At 38.9% G+C, this 17,396-nt stretch overlaps 1 protein-coding gene across 2 annotated transcripts in view; it reads left to right on the forward strand.

Moving 5' to 3' along the window:
- Positions 1-17,396, forward strand: part of COL4A1 (collagen type IV alpha 1 chain) — a 125,623-nt gene that overhangs the window by 104,923 nt on the left and 3,304 nt on the right. Inside the window, exons 41-51 of one of the 2 annotated variants that reach the window (XM_061377574.1) lie at positions 377-427; positions 2,307-2,492; positions 3,153-3,286; positions 6,335-6,407; positions 6,878-6,949; positions 8,722-8,850; positions 10,295-10,393; positions 10,541-10,753; positions 11,877-12,054; positions 14,717-14,831; positions 15,754-15,926. In XM_061377574.1, the coding sequence (XP_061233558.1) occupies positions 377-427; positions 2,307-2,492; positions 3,153-3,286; positions 6,335-6,407; positions 6,878-6,949; positions 8,722-8,850; positions 10,295-10,393; positions 10,541-10,753; positions 11,877-12,054; positions 14,717-14,831; positions 15,754-15,926 (1,423 nt within the window). The remainder of the gene's footprint in view (positions 1-376; positions 428-2,306; positions 2,493-3,152; positions 3,287-6,334; positions 6,408-6,877; positions 6,950-8,721; positions 8,851-10,294; positions 10,394-10,540; positions 10,754-11,876; positions 12,055-14,716; positions 14,832-15,753; positions 15,927-17,396) is intronic. The other variant, XM_061377576.1, reaches the window with a different exon arrangement.

Here is a 17,396-nt window from a genome sequence, read left to right on the forward strand (position 1 = left end):
CAAGTTACTATCATCCATCATTGTAAAGACAATCATTTAGATGAGCAACTGTGTTTAGTCAGTGTAATCTTGTAAGAATTTATTTCACAAAAGCTGGCAATACCTCAAAGAATTAGTATGTTTTGGAATTAATTTCAGTCTTCAACTTTGCTGTGAAATGATGGAGCAGGCTTGACTTTTCTTATGGTAGGGTTTTCAGTCATATGGGACCCATTTTCCTAGATACAATACCAATATATAACAAAGTCTCTGCACTGAAAAACTTTTGCATAAACCATTTATTTAGATTTTATACTTGCTTAATAAATTTTTGTTCATTACATGTTAAATTTAAGTCTGTCCCATCTTGTAATTTTTTTCTGCTTCTCTATTACAGGTCTTCCAGGTAGAGGGCTTCCAGGATTTCCTGGTGCAAAGGGAGATAAAGGTAAAACATTTCTTTAAACAAGTAACAAACTTCCCTCACAACATAATATAAACATATTTCTGTAATTCAGACATACTTTCTACTTCATTCTTTCACATGCTGTACCTTTTCAGAGCAGGCAGAAACTCTGAGAGGTTTAAATACTTTCTGTTGCAGTGACAGCATCTTGGACATGAGTTAGCTATGCCCTAAAATAGGTAATTATTCATAGTGTGGAATTTACTGCAAGCTGTGCTGTGATGAGGTAATATAAATAACTCATGTATTTGTGTGCTGTGCTTTTGACTCCCAAGTATTCCTGGTTTTGTACTAATTTTGCAAAAATCAAAGTCTAGTGAGGCTGTCTGCACCAGACAGCTAAAGATAATAGTTTCATGGCCAGGATACTGCAGTGATTTTTTTACCTGAGTCTGTTGTGCAGCCCACATGCTATTTTATTCATTGCTAAAACTGTTATTCTGTATAGCTTGGTATAGCATGTCTAAGCTATGCATGGGAGCATGGTGAAGAGGTGCAAAAGGTAGCAGAGACCTGATCAGATCTTCCTGAAGATTATTACTATGTGGACTCTGGACTTACTAGCTATCACAATTTCAAGACCACTTGTGGTCTTTGCAAAGAGTGTCTACGCTACGCTGTGATGTGAAAACAGCTGATTGGCTTGAGTTAGTGTTTGCTCAAGCTGTCTGTAATGCACCATGCTCCATTTGGTGAAATAAGTACGTCCTAGACACTGGGCTGCAATATCAGAAGAAACTGTTTGAAGAAATATCAAACTGCTACTGATAAAGGAAATTGTGTACGATTAAAGAGTTTTCAATTTTTAAAATCCAGAAAACAAAAAGATTGAACTGGCCCATTTATGACATAAACACGACATGGCAGATTTTTTATAACTTACATAGCTTGAAATTCCAATACCCTACCTCACTCATTCTCCCTGTAAATACAGGAAACTTGTGTGGACAATCAGAAGTGGTAAACCAGAATTTTAATTAAATTACCATCTTAGAGCAATTAACAGCCATTAATTACTGAGAAAGCCTGATATTAGGGAACTTACTTAATAAGTAGATATTTTCTAATCATGGCTCAGTAAGGCATGAGGAATGCTAGATTATAAGAGCACTTTTCTCACCTTATCCATCTCATTTTGTCAGCACAGCTCATTTAAAAATATCTGGGTTCAGAGTAAATAGATATCCAGCTGCCATCATTTGTGTTCCAAATGTATTGTACTTGAAAATAAGTAAGTCCAGGATTTAAAGTCCTTGTTCTGTTTAGGCAAAAAGACAGGGATATTTTTCTCTATACATTTTATTTGTCTTATTATTGTACTTATACCAGCTAATCTATATTCTTTTTAATCATGGACTGAATTGCAAATTTTACCTGTTTGTACAAGCCTTAAAGTAAGGACTATGTGTCTAAATCTAGATGTTAGTAAAAAGAACATTCCATTTTCCTCCAGGATCAAGTCCTTTTGTGCTTAGTCAAGGAAAATATCCATTACTCATCTATGACAATAATAACTGTAGCAGAGTAAGGGTTTGAGGGCTTTATATTCCTATTGGAAAGACTGATAGAGAGATGCTGAATGTTTATCTATTTTTAGAGTGGTTTAAAATAGCCAGTGATCAGTTTAGCTAAGAAAAGGTGTCAGTCAGACTAGTCTTTTCCTTATGCTTTATGTCATAATGTGGAAAATAATTTTCCAAAGTTTTGCATTTTTATACAAATGTATAAAGGCAAGGTCAATATTTTCTTAAGGAATAAAGCTTACTGTGAGTGGGTAATAAGGCAGAAGATTTCAGTAATTGTGATCTTTTCTCTAATCATGTTTTATCTGTGGGTTGTTTGGGTTTTTTTTAAATCTTAGGTGCAAAAGGTGATGTGGGCTTTCCAGGATCCCCAGGAAGTCCGGGGATCCCAGGCCTGAAAGGAGAACCAGGGTATGCTGGTCCACCAGGCCCTAAGGGCAGCCAAGGTTTTCCTGGACTACCAGGAAGTGCAATTGAGGGCCCTAAAGGAGACAGAGGACCCCAAGGCCAACCGGGCCTTCCAGGTAATTCTTTTATCTTTGGTGTTAATGTACTGCTGTTAATCAAAGCTCAACTAATTAATTAATAGTATAATAAATATTGCATATACTTGTTATATCCTCTTCTCACAGGTCAGAGAAAAGTCCCCTTCATATTGGCATTATGTCCTAGAGCAGGCTGATTTCATGTCCTTAGGCAGTTGGTTTTATCCAGAAGTCTTTCTTCTAATGCTGAGAAAAGTGCCTCCCATTTCCATGTTTCCTTCTGGGCTTTATTTACTATTTTAAGGCTTCTATAGGTATATGTTCCTATATCCTGGAGTCTTAACATGTTTAAAAACAGGCCAGTGTGACCTTATTTTGACAGTGAATGGCTCTGTGCTAGAGGATAAGGAGGAGAGTAGAGAAGAGCTGCAGTATGTCTCTACCACTTGCATACCTGAAAACATATCATCTGTTTTGCACATACAGAAAGCTCTCAAGTATTTTCTGTCAGCCACAGGCTGATAAATGATGGGATGGGGAGTCATGTGGACATCACTGCAACAGATTCTCCTTCTTATTTTCCTGAAATGTCATGATAATTACTTTGATTATGCCCATTTGTAGATTGAAACAGCTTGTCCTTCATCAGGTACTTCTTTGAATGAATTTTGCCACTAAATAGTCTCTTCTGGTTTGTAGGTTTACCAGGTCCAACAGGGCCACCAGGACCCCCAGGTCTGAAAGGGGCCAAAGGAGAGCAGGGGAGCAATGGCTGGCCTGGGACTCCTGGGAGTCCAGGAGTCAAAGGTGATCTGGGTTTCCAGGGACTGCCAGTAAGTTACTTTCAGTACACTCCAGATTTTCTGAAAGCTGGTTCTTGTAATTAATGGATATATTAATCATAGATGTTTCATGTTCAAAATAACGATACTTTATGCTTAAAGTGCCTTTGGGACTCCCTGCTGATGACGTGAAGTCAGTTTGAAAACATTTCAATTCTCTCCTTTTAAAGGCTGCTTACCAATAAGCCCCAGTGAGCTAATGAACTTAATAGAAATTTATAGATAGTGAGTGGGAACATACAGCACCCAGAATATAATTTATAGTGTATTAACAGTACAGGATGGCTGCAGCACTTCCATAAATCCTGCAAATGCATTAGTAGTTAATTTTAAAGTTTTCATATTTCACGATAAATTGCCTTCTGAAAATACCTGAATTGTTTGGGTTTGTTATGAAACCTTTCAAATAAAGTGCACTTTTGGTACTGTCAGTGATGAAATATAGCTGCTGATTTAGAAATACAAACAGGCAATGCTATTAATACATTGTTGGTATATATTATTCATTTTCCCTAGTGTAAACCAGTCCCTTTAGTGTATATTAGGGAAAATAAAGTAGAATAGGACAGTTACCTAGAATAGCTGGTCTTCTATACTCTTTCACTTAGACTGTCTGCTGCCTTTTTCCACACTGAAAAATATGTCTATATTTTAACTTTTGATTTCCTCTTTCCTACTAAGAAAATAATAATAATAAAATTTATAGAAGAAGGAATAAGAAAGTAGGCAGATATGACTAATCAATTCCTGGCCTACAAGGAGAAGGAAGACTCAGGAATAAGGTCCTGATGTGAAAAGCAAGATACTGATAATGGACTTAAAATGTCAACATTATTCTTGTTAATGCAAAGATCTGCTACATCCTTTTCTGCATCCAGGATTCACTTTGTAGAGACATTAAGGGTTTGATTCAGTGTTCTAACACTAGATCTTGGCTTTATCTTTTTATCTTTGAGACCATACCATACCAGCTTTCAAGGCAGTAAATTTCAAAATAATGTTCCAGTATATTTCCACTGTTTTAAGAATTTGCAGTGCTTCTGCAGAGAGCCAAGTTTCTATATGCCAGAAAATTCTAAAGTTTTCATGGGTCGTTATTCCAGTCCAAGACTGTTTCTGAAGAATGGGAAATGCCAAAGGATTTTGACTCTGTGCTTTCAATCAGAAGAAAATGCTTTGCTGTCCTTGTGCCACAATGTATTGGGTTGTTAAGTCAGTGTGAAATGCTCCAGTGAGAGTTATTTCAATATTAAACTTCCTCTGGTGATATATACTATGATGGATTTCTAATGTCTTCATGCTCCCCAGTGTGACAGGCTCCTGCCCTGATTACAGTTCATTTGCTTGTATTGGTCTCCAGGTACATGGTAACCTATATCACAAAGGAGATTTTGTTACAACATGGGTGACACAGCCTGTCCAGAAATCCAATTTAAAAAAAAGTGAATGTGGAGATCAGAGCATGAAATACAAATCCCATGGGTTTTCTGTGCATTTTAAAGTTGAAATGAGAAAAGAAACGCTTTCATAATTTTAATGAACTGAAATAGTTTTCTTTTGTTTGGAACAGATCCAAAACAAAATGTTGTTTGCCAAGCTATATATAGTGGGAGGGGGAAAAGTTCAGGAATCTGCATACTGTTGTGGAAAATGTATTTTGTGGAAATCTTCCAATAAACTTTTCTTATAAATTATTACATTTTATAATTATAACCTAAAAAAAAAGAGGCTATTAAAAAAACCCTCTTATAGTGAGATTCTCTGACTAATGGCTGTCTTCTGAATGAATGTTAGCCCTCCTGTTCTGTGCTAGAGAAGCTCACATGTTATGATACAAAGAGAGGACTATTTCTTTAAACAATCCTATGTACTACGACTGTGTGGCTGAAGGAAACTAGGGAACCTTACTTCATTAATACCTCTCTTCACTGCTTCAGCAGTAGCATTTCTTTTGTTTAACTTCAGTAGACTCATTATTGACATCCATTTTTGAGCAAGTTATCTCCCTTTATAGTCAGTGGAAAGAGAAGTTTTTAGGGAGCCATTCTTCTCACCTTAGTATAAACATCTAACATATATCAAATGAAAAATCACTCCACTGTGTGTCTACCCTTTTGCTGTCCAAATATGATGAGGTGAACCTCATGCCATCGGTATCATTTTTCACTGAGTACTCAATTCACATCTTCAACCTCTGATCAGTGGGTTACTTAGCAAAGGGACTTTGTGTCTTTCCTCCACCTGTGTTCACATTTTATTAGATAGGGGACTGTCACTGCCATATTGCTTCAGCCAGGGAGAAACTCTAAACTAAACTTACAAGCTTTTTGCAGATGCTCTGCAACAGACAGAAGAAGAAAAGGAAATTGACTGTCATTTAAGTTACTATTTACAGTGTGTTTTGAAATATGGGCTTGGTTTTCCTTGAACTGAGGCTATATAGTGAACTTGTTACCATTAATTTCAGGAGAACAGTTTATAATAGTGAAGGCAGAAGGAAGAGTTCACATTGTATTTGAAGTGTTTAAGTCCTTGTATATTTTAGCCCTGTTGAGAAATAAAAATCTTCAGAGGATTATAAGTTGTTGAGCACATTCAATTTCATTCAACATGTGAAAGTAGAAGGTTTCAAATCTGATAGGGTCTAGAGTGACCCCATTCAATTATATGACTAGCCACTGCCTTGTGGAACTGAACTGAAATTAGCATTTTCTGAGCTTTGTGCTTGCTGATGTTTTTCATGACAATATATACAGTCTATGGTTGAGAACCTTTCTATTAGCTATACTGTTAGTGTGGCCTTATTCTGAACTAGTATCTTTGTAAGGCAAAAAATAGTTTAGTAAGAACAAGGTGTCACGCTTTTTCCTAGAAGAGAAGCTTCTTATCCAGTCATGATAGAGAATAATCATTCCTTAAAGTTAATGGCTTTCCTCTCATTAAACGTGCTTTTTATAGGTTTCTGAAAATATCCAGGCTATTTGAGAGTCATATCTTAATAGTGTAGGATAACTATATTTAACTTTTTCTTTTATACAGGGTAGTCCTGGTTTACCAGGTGATATTGGTCAAAAGGGTGATCTGGGACCTCCAGGAGTTCCAGGTGTTCCAGGTGAGAAGAACATTAACCATGTTCCTAAAAAGCATGTCAAGATGTCACATTCATATCCTTCCTCTCTCGAAAAAGATGCTCAAAAGTATGTCGACTGTTACAAATTACTGAAACAGAACATTGAAAACTGCATGAGGAAGCATACAAGAACATGGAGATTTTTCTCAAGGTTTTTTGCCTTTTGTCTGTTGTCTTGCTTTGTTAATTTTAAGTGTATTTAAAGGTATTATTAACTGAAGTAAGGCAAATTTGGTTTCAGTCATCATTTCTTTGGTTACTTAGTGCTGTTGTTTGTATCTTGTTCTTGCAAACAGTTAAAAACTACTTGTGTAAATAAAGTCATGGCCTTTATATGGGTGGTGGGGTGGTGACCTTTACATGGTCATGGGGTGGTACATGATTATTCTGCACATATCCTTCCAAATCAAGAAGATACTGGATTTTCATGTAAATATTTCCTTTGACTTCAGGTCCAAAAGGATCTCCTGGCTTCCCAGGCCTTAAGGGTGAACGAGGTGACCAAGGTCTCCCTGGATCTAAAGGTATAATATGCCTACTTGCTTTTTTTTATCCCAGATGTTGTTAAAATGTAACTAATAATGGTATCTCCTTCCCCTTTGTATTCAGTGTCACAAGTTAGAATATTAAACTATATATCATGGTATCAACATCTGAATCACAGAATCATAAAATAGTTTAGGTAGGAATGGACCTTAAAGGTTATCTAGTCCAACCCCCCTGAGTTGCTGAGAGCCCTGTCCAACCTGGCCTTGAACACTTCAAGGCCCACAACTTCCCTGGGCAACCTGTTCCAGTGACACATCATACTCTTTGTAAAAAAAAATTCTTAAGTCCAACCTAATTCTGCCCTCTTTCTGTTTAAAATCATTGCCCTTTGACCTGTGACTATAGACCCTGGTAGAAAATCTCTCTCCATCTTTCTTTAAGCCCCCTTTATATATTGAAATGCTTCGGTCAAGTCTCCCTGGAGTCTTCTCTTCTCCAGGCTGAATAACCCTGGGTCTCTCAGCCTTTCTTCAAAGGGGAAGTGCTCCAGCCCTCTCTAATCATCGTCGTGGCTCTCCTCTGGACCTGCTCCAACAGGTCCACGTCTTTCTTGTACTGGTGACCCCAGAGCTGGATGCAGTATTCCAACAGAATAGAGGGGAAAAATCACCTCCCTCCACCGGCTGGCCATGCTTCTTTTCATGTAGCTCAGAACATGATCGAATTTCTGTGCTGTGAGCACATATTGCTGGCTCATAGCCAGTTTTTCATCTATCCGCAAGTCCTCTGCAGGGCTGCTCTCAGTCCGTTCATCCCCCAGTCTGTATTGATATTGGAGATTGCCCCTACCCAGGTGCCGGACCTTGCATTTGGCATTGATGAACTTATTGAGGTTCACACTGGCCTATTTCTGAAGCATGTCAAGGTTCTGGTTCATGGCATCCCTTCCTTCTAGCTTATTGACTACACCACTCAGGTTGGTGTCATCTGCAAACATGCTGAGGGAACTGCAAACAACCTAAGGTCTCTGCAGCTATTTCATTCAGTCCTTGGGAGATCTGTTTGGATGGAGACATCAACATAGATAGGCTGTAGTGCTTCTGTTTGGGTTTCAGCTACAGCCTTGCAGTTGTAGATGCCTTTTTCATTCCACAGGTCACAGTCTTCTTGCAATTCTTAGAAAAATAGTCCACTCTAAAAATGGTAATTCTTTTGAATGATGTCATCCTTCTAATTGTAATTCCCTGGAGGCCTCAAGCTTCTGGGTAGGCTTGCATAGCCATCAGTTGGCATGACTGTCGGGGCTACTGGGGAGCAAAGCAGGGAGCAGCCCAGGAACTGGCAAAGTGTGAAGCTCTTCTGAGAAAATCGTTGCACAACCTGCCAATGTCGCTCCCATCAGATGCTACTCCCTGTTTGCACACCCTGGTCACAGAGCTTCTTGTCAGAGCTACATCTGTGGGCCTGCTCTGTCCTTCCTGGTTGGACATGGGAATGTAGGAGGTAGCAATATGATTTTCCATATGATATGTTACTGGAGGCTTGTCAGTGGCATAGGCCCAGCCTAGGCTGTTTCCCCCATTGCGCCTTGAGCTCTGTTGTCTTCTACCCTCAGTCGGTTTTGGGTTCGGCTCCTTAACAGGTATGACCCTGCTCAATGCATGTATAAAGTCTTGGACACACTGATATCTTGTGTGTATAGGTTTTGTCTGTTTTCTGACTCTAAATGGTGCTACAAAGTAACATTGTTTTCTCACTTTTTATTGTACAATACTAAATATGTGATTTCCTCTGTTAACTTTGGCAGGTTTACAAGGCCCACCAGGCCCACCAGGTGCGTTTCAGCTTGTTAAAGGCGATCCTGGCTTACCTGGCCCTGTAGGACCAGTTGGTCTCAAAGGATTCCCAGGACTTCCAGGTCCCAAAGGGCAGCAAGGTGAGAGTCTCAAACTTGAAGTAGAAACACATTTTAAGTAATGTAAAAATAGACCAGTGGTACGCTAGACACTAGAAGATTTTTTATATAATATTGCATAGCTTTTTATAAGCCACTTAAAATAGTGTCAGCAATGAGGAGGAGAGTCCATCATTTTGGAGCTTATCCAAAAGAGTCCCAGGAACAGATGTGTTCCTGGTGATTTTCGTATAGGCTCTCACTCTGCAGTCAGCACATCAGTATCTGAGATCAGCTGTAAGCAGAATGACTGGCGACACACTTCTCATCCGTTCCCCAGAATGTATTTGTTAAGGTATCTTCTGTCTTCAGTGTTGAATCCAAACTTAATTACTGTCTGTCTCTGGGAGAAGACAAGGATGAGGAAAAACACTTGGATCCTGGAGTGAAAAGTGCTTTCTTCCTGAGGAAGCTTGTTTCATAGTCCTAGATTGCAATTTTGTAAAGAAAAGGTAAACTGCAAAAATTAAAATCATTAGAGAATGAGTTTAAGAGAATAAATAAGAGAATGGAGCAAAGGGTAAGACAAATGAAATGCTAGCACAAGGACGCATGTCCTTCAGAATGACAGGGCATGGTGAGTAGGTGCTCAGAGGTGTTCTTAAGCTAGTAATATTCTGATGGAAATCTTTGGTCTTGATTGTTTTATGAGAAAATAATAGGGAATTACAGTGGAATATAACTAATATCTTGTTTCTGTTTAATATAATAGATAATGGAAGATTGCTTTTGAAGGTTTGGTTACAACTTTGTAACTGCCGTCCATTAAGAAATAGCTATGAAATAATCCCAGTGATTGAACGCAGCATGGGTTTGCTTGTAAGGGATGTCACTATTCTCTGTAGTCATTTCAATATGTGAACACAATATTGCTTTTTTTGAGTAATCAGGAAAATGACAGCTGTGCCTAGCTAAAGCGTGTCATGTGTCACAGAAATGTTGCTATGGTGCTGATGGTGTTAACTTCTTTTTCCCAGTCAGAGTTACTGAGTTTATGTAGGACTCAAAGCATCCCTAGAAATTGATAAAGGGAGGACATAATGTATGTCTGAAAACCTGTTAGGGAAGAAGCTAAGAGAATACTGTTTTTCCCACTGTTTCTGACGCAGCTTCTTTATGGTTTGTTTTAGTTTGAATCATATGATAAGCAGAGGGGGAAGAGATTGCTGCCCTTCCTTTTCATATTCCAGGAGAATACTAATTATTTTAGAAGCACACTCTCTTCTTACTTCTCTGTGCTTCTCTATTATAACCAGTTTGCCTGCAGTAACCCACATATGTGCTCTAGATATTGAAATATATGCACTGAATCTGCATGAGTTTAGTTTATGCTGAGGTGTGCCTGTGCTATGCTGAATAAAAAGGCAAAATGTCAGAACTAACAGGAAGTAATATCTAGTAATAATTATTCCTCGTTTTTCAACAGGGGTGACAGGACCTTCAGGTGTACCTGGACCACCTGGTAGTCCAGGGTTTGATGGTAAACCTGGGCAAAAAGGAGAAGCTGGTCCTTATGGTCCCCCAGGTAAATCCATGAGTTCTTCAAAGACTTGATTCCTTCATATAAAAATCACATAGGAGACTAGGTGTGAATGTGTCTAATTTACCTTATTTAGTTATATAGGCAGAGTACTGCTGTCCGAGAGTTAAAAGGAGACTCTCTGTATTGTAGGGCCCAGAGGATTCCCTGGTCCACCTGGCCCTGAAGGTTTGCCTGGGGCTATGGGCCCACCGGGTGCGCCATCTGTCGCTCACGGCTTCCTTGTTACCAGACACAGTCAAACCACTGAAGAACCAGCATGTCCATTTGGAACAAGGCTAATTTACCATGGCTACTCCTTGCTTTATGTACAAGGCAATGAAAGAGCACATGGCCAAGATCTGGGTAAGTAGAGAACAGATTAAAATTTAATTAGAATTAATTACAAACCAAATGTTTCTTTCATTTATAGAACTGTATTGAACAAACCTGTAAAATTACTCTGGGCTAGCTGGTAGTTTATTATGCCTTCTAGGTTGGTACAAATAATGGTTTGGTATATAGTGGAAACAGTGCCAGTTTACCTAAGAAAGTCTTTGTCAAAGCCTTTGATGTGGTCATCCATAGTATCTTTGTAGTCAAATTAGAGAGACATGGGTTGGCTAAGTAGATGATAAGGTCAGTGGAAAATTGATGGGTCCATCAGGTTCAGAGGGATGTGATCAGATGTGCAAAGCCTGAGTGGTGCTTGTTGATTAGTGATATCTCTCAGGAATTAGTACTGGGCAAATGCAGCTCAATGATTTTATTAATGACATGGGTAAATGCACTTTCAGCAAGTTTGTAATGTGTAATGCCAGACTGGGAGGAACAGTCGATTCCCTAGTGGACACAGCTGCCATTCAGAAGGATCTGGCCAAGCTGGAGAAAAGGGCTGAGAACCTAACAGAGCTTAGGAAAGGCAGATGCAAAGGGGTACACCTAGAACAAAATAACCTTGTGCAACAGAATAGGCTGGGTACTATGCTTCCAGTGGCAGCAGTACAGACTGCTGCTAGAAAGCTGCTTTGCAGAAAAAGACTTGGGAGTCCTGGTAAGCAACACTGAGTGTGAATTATCCATGTGCCCTTGCAACAACAACTACCTATTCCCTCTTGCCCAACTTACTGGCCTCTATTGAAAAGAGTGCAATCAGCAGATGGAAGGAAATGATTCTTCCCCTCTGTTTGGCAATTGTAAGACAGTTGTGGACCCAAGCACCTGTTCTAACTGGTAGGGGCTTGGGATAGGTGACTTACAGAGGCCTGTTCCAACCTAAGTTACTCCATAATTCTACAGGCAAGACTAGGCTACTCCTTGCCTTGCCCTGTTCCCTCCTTAGGAAGAGAAGTCACTTCCTCCGAGAGAACTGGTCTCTCCAGAACAAGTGAAATCTGCTTTTTTACCTGCTCCTGGAAATCTTTGCTTGGCAGTTGGGAATGGTTCAACAAAAATGGGTTAACAAGGAACCTTTCACTTGACATTTCAGGCACGGCGGGAAGCTGTCTTCGTAAATTTAGTACCATGCCTTTCTTATTCTGCAATATCAACAACGTATGTAACTTTGCATCAAGGAATGACTATTCCTACTGGCTATCCACTCCTGAACCCATGCCAATGAGTATGGCTCCTATCACTGGTGATAGTATCAGACCATTCATCAGCAGGTACAGTTTTAGTTCTGCTGTGTTTGTAAAATGAAGAAGCCTGTCAAAAGTGCGTATGGTACATTATTTTTTTGGGAAAGGCTTTTAATCTGTACATTTTCATTTCCTGCCTTTAAATTTAAAGTTTGAGTTCCTTTGATGAAGTGTTTCAAAATGTGCATGTTCTCAGTTTAGACTTTGATCAAAAATAAATCCATTTGGCGAGAAACCCAAACAAATAAAGTAGTTTATTTTGAGTCTAATGCAAATGAAAAGATTTACATTGAAATGTTGTTTGTAAAAGTTATGATGTACTTTGAATGAGAAAAAGTTTTGAATTTATTCACAATTCTTGTCCAAAACACTTCTGGTTTTTTTATTAGCCATAGCTAGAAGCTTTTCAGGGCTCAATTTTCTTTTGTTTGAAAATGGGAGCATTTTTATCATTCATTAGGCTGCCGGACTTCTTCCATTGTTTTGGCAACACTGCTTGAATACAACTATTGTGTGAATTAAAGGAAACAGTTGCAAAATCAATCATCTTTTTTTTTTTATAATTCAGATTCTTAGCTAGCATAAACTGTGGCACGTAACTGTTCTGCATCAATCCAACATGTCAAACTTTTGGTCCATTTTAAATTTCAAGACCTCTAGCAAAAACTATCCTGGCATAATATACCCACTGCTGAAGGCAGAGGTGTGAGAAGAGTGTGGTGAACTGTGCCACTGTCATTAGATAAGAATCTGACAAGGAATATCCAATCTATAGCTTAATTGATAATTGTTAGATATAGGCATTACTCTGATTCCTATCATTGCTTCTAATCTGTATCAGCTCTTGCTGATCCCTCTTCCGCCATGTAAAGTGAATGGGAGTGGAGATTGCTGTTATTGTTTTCTTGGGTCTGTATAAACCACGCAGGAGAAAGGACAATTCAAGTTATCAGTGGGTTGTAGACTTGACATCTTGGTATGTTCAAAAACTATTTGTCTCTACTGCAAAACATTTGATATTTATTTTGCATAATAGAATCCATCTTGTGTCTTGTACTCTGTACTCCATTTTCGGCTTAGTGCCATAGAAATTGGTGTGCCTTGAAAATGAGTAAGCAGATTGAGGGCAAAACTCTCAAGACAGGCTATAGTTTTTGTTGGTCTTATTTTTTTGGTTGTTCATTGGATGTGAAAGGAAGGGGCTTGACTTGCAGCAAAATTCAAATGGACAACCTCTGAAATTCATGTTGCTTTTATGCATTCCCTATCAAGCACCCAAAGTAGCCTTTCACAGTCACTTATGAAACTCTTTCTCAAGGAGGTACCCACCAACAGTTTGCCTTACCTTATGCAGATAGAGTAGCTTTTGCACCATAAAAAAGTATATGTGTGTGTTTTCATCTTTTAACCATAACAGAGAGTGAGATAATTGTAGTACACATTTTTAAAACCAGCAAGGAATCTGAGAAGGCTATTCTTTCCATTTATTTTATTAGTTGAGGTTTTTAAACCAGCAGCCTTCCCTGTCCAAAAGTTGAAAAGGTGTAGAAGTGTCACTTGCAGCCTTGGGTCATGGGACTCCTTTTCATGTAAGACCTTCCACTGAAATACCAGAAATCTCTTGAAGCAAAGCAGAGCTCTGGGAACAGGAGCACCTTTACATTCTTCTTTTAACTTACTCTTTCATCAATGTGTTTCTCAAAATAACTCTCTCGCTTCTGCACTGAAGATGAAGGCAGTAGGTATGAAAGCAGTCTTCACAAATCAGAAATAGAGGGCTTTAATTCTGGATTCCTTTGCTTCTGTACATTTTCCAGTATCCAACTTAATCCATTTTGCACTTGATTCTTTCCACTCCTCTGATAAACAGAATCAGACTGTTTAGTTCTGTTTTGAATTATTTTCATCATTGCTAACTGCAGTAGCCAGTTTAGGCGTTATTAAAAAAAAAATGGATTTTAGCTACCAAATTCTTTATTACCAGCTCCCATATTAAATTTCCAGCTCAGCTCACATTTGTTATGTTTCTCCTGTGAAGGCATGATTGGTCAGTGGATTATTCAGTAACATAGCAGTTCTGAGACACAATGAATTTGAAGTAAACTGGTGCTGCACATCTTTCTGGAGAGTTGCTTTCAGATTCATTGTTCAGTTACTTTGCTAAAAAATCTCTTAGTGGAGATAAACACACCACTGTAAATAAAAGCCACTTATTGGGAAGAGTCTGCATTAGATTAGATTAGCCTTGTAAGACATTTTCCAGAGAGATTGCTTTCTCTCTGGAAGTCACTCAGAGCTATGTTTTAGGATGGTGAATTGCTATGACTCCACTCTGATCACAGTGGACCGCTTTTAATTGATACTTGCTGAGTTATAACGTTTGTCTCTCATATTCATGACATTGAGCACTATTAGAAACTGCAATACAAATGGGACTAGAAAATACTTAAATATTCAGATAAGAGGTCTCTTGTTCTTTGCTCATAGGAAGGCTAATAGGAATAAGACTTAAACTGTCCCAAAATAGAAAAATGGTTGTTTTTCTAAATGAAACATTTTAATTTTCTTTTTTTTTCTGAAAGTGACAACATTTTCTAATACAAGATCTCTTTAAGAAAGTAAATTCTAAAAAAATAAGTAATATTAATCCTCCAGTGCATGTAGCTCATTCACGCCTTGGTCTTTCTAGATGTTCTGTGTGTGAAGCTCCTGCTATGGTAATAGCTGTTCACAGTCAAACAATTCAAATACCACCGTGTCCTGAAGGCTGGAGTTCACTTTGGATTGGTTACTCCTTTGTCATGGTGAGTGCACTGGGGCATACTCTGAGCTGAAGAAAAGCATTTGTTTCAGCATTTTATCTACACTCCTGCTCTGAGAAAGTTAATATCTGACTGTGCTTTAGGAGGGCATTAGACCTCTATCCTTTCTGGTGTCATTAATAAAGATTCTGGCTAATTACTAAATGAGAATGATACCGTGGCAATTAGTTGTTCACTTCTGGGGAAATGCACACAACTTGCTGGCTCGTTTGCAGCTCCAGGACAGAATCCAAGTGCTGAATAAATGAAGAGATAAGCACAATTTTCCATTGTCCTTTTACATTTATGTTGCACTAGCTTCCTAGAGTGGTAGCATGTCACTGTTTGTCCTCTTCCCATTTTTTTAATGAGTAGGCCTTCAGTTTTCAAATGGCATTTTTGACCTTTTATCCAGTTTCTTTACCTGTATCTATACTAGTAAAATAAATAGTGCTAAAGAGTGGCCTGGAAGAGCTGCTCTGTTAGTCCTTCATAGTGTTTTTTTAGCATGCCTGACAGCAATGTCATGCTCACAGCCTGTGTCAAGAGGCACTCTCCCAGGCAAAGCCTGGGCATGGTCTGAGAAATAACATGGATTCAGAGCTCTTACCAGTTGGCAATAGGAGAGAGGCCACTGTGATGTGGGACAGGAACTGGGTAAAGCTATTCAAATATAAACAGTACCAGTCTGTATGCCTTTTGGGCAGAAAGCTGTCCTTGGCCTGTTGCTAGCAGAGGTAGCTTGGGTCCTCCTAATAGTCTTGTAGGATTTCTGTGCCTACAGGTGTCCTGAAGTTGATTTTGTTGGTGTGTTGTCTTGCCATTAAGTGAAAGAACCTAATGCCACCTCTGGTTCCTTCAGCTCCACCTTCTTGCTTCTCCTTAAACTAGTAGTTCTCTGACTGATGCTTTTGCATTTTTCTAGCATACCAGTGCTGGTGCGGAGGGTTCTGGCCAGGCCCTGGCGTCTCCTGGTTCCTGCCTAGAGGAGTTTCGCAGCGCTCCCTTCATTGAATGCCATGGCCGGGGCACCTGCAATTATTATGCAAATGCTTACAGCTTCTGGCTTGCCACTATAGAAAGGAATGAGATGTTCAAGTAAGTTCATGATTTATTTATCAGTATTTGAGATTCAGTCAAGCCATGTCTGTGAATAAGAGAAGTATTGTTTGAATGTAATACATGGTTCAAGGATGGGTTGCACCCCAACCTCGTTAGTATATGCAGTTAATGATTTTCGTAACAAAAGAAATTGTAATAGCTTTTGAGGAAATTAATGACTGTATCTTCCTTTAGTGTTGTTTGTACCTGGATTTTGCTTTTCAGAGTAATCTAACAGTGTTTGCATTTCCACTATGTTGGATTGTATTCATGGAGTTGTAACTGGGGTAGGCTGACATACTGGTCAAAATTAAGTTAGAATACAGCATTCTGCCTGGTGAATGTTAACACATAATATAACCACTTGAAATTTGCACAAGTGTTGAACTAAGTGAGCTGCACAATTATTCACTTTCCCCTAATATTGGAGGAAGTATGTCTGAGTAAAATGCAGCTGAAGGCAGAGGCTTTAGGTATTTCTTCAGTCCTGCTGCAGTTCTGATTTCAGGAATTAAGTGGTAGTAGGCTTTGTTCTGGTCTCCTACACATAAGTATTTTTCAACACAGTCTTAATTTCTGCCGTATGAGTTTTACTATTATGTTAGCATATAGACCAGTTCCCAGGTCTGCACAGTTTACCCGATGGGCAGACATTCCTCTGGAATGCTGGCAAGCACCGTGTTCTGCAGCAGTCCAGCCTGTTGCTCCTGGTACCCTTCATCTGGTATCCTTCATCTCTTCGTGTCTCCTAGATCTATGAATGCTTCTCAGCCTGTCTCATTCAGAATGAATCGGGTTGCTTAGCCGGTTTTGACTATGTGTCTATGAGATAGCTGTCAACTGAGTAGAAAAATTGAGCACTGGGAGTGATTATCACTGGGGCTGTGATAACCTCATCAACCAGAAAACCTACTGAAAGAGTCCATTTGCCCATTTGCTTACACTGGGGTAAACACTGACTCCCTAGAAAAGAGGAAAGCTGGTCAGAGGAAAATTCAGAGGAGTCAGCACTGTATTCATTGAGTCCTATCCAGAGACCTGTCAACTTCATACCCTTTTCTGGAGACAAACTGTATTTCAAATTAATAAAATGATTTCAGATCAGGGGACCTGTCCTGCCATCATGATTCACAAATACTCATCATTTTCCTATAAATTCACCATCTTTTTTGAAAAAAAAAGTGTTAAATTTAAACACACTTGTGCCTGAAAGCACTTTATTTCAAGCTGCTAGGAGTAACTCCTTATGATAGATTAGAAAGTAAAATATTTTGATTTGTCTTTTCCATAGTATATCACTTACTTTGTCTTCTGGCTTTTCACTTTTATGTAGTCACAAGTTAGCAGAAACTCATGAAGAGTCAAATGTCTTCAGTTTCTTTGCCTATTTTTTTTCTACTACCTAAATTCCAGCATGTTCTTAAATTGCTGATTAAACAGGTAGCGTCTTCTGGTTAGGAAAATATG

Source organism: Neopsephotus bourkii, unplaced genomic scaffold (genome assembly GCF_033783945.1).
Source record: "Neopsephotus bourkii isolate Nb327-2 ecotype Australia unplaced genomic scaffold, CSIRO-AGI_Nbou_v1 NB_1760, whole genome shotgun sequence".
NCBI lineage: Eukaryota > Metazoa > Chordata > Aves > Psittaciformes > Psittacidae > Neopsephotus > Neopsephotus bourkii.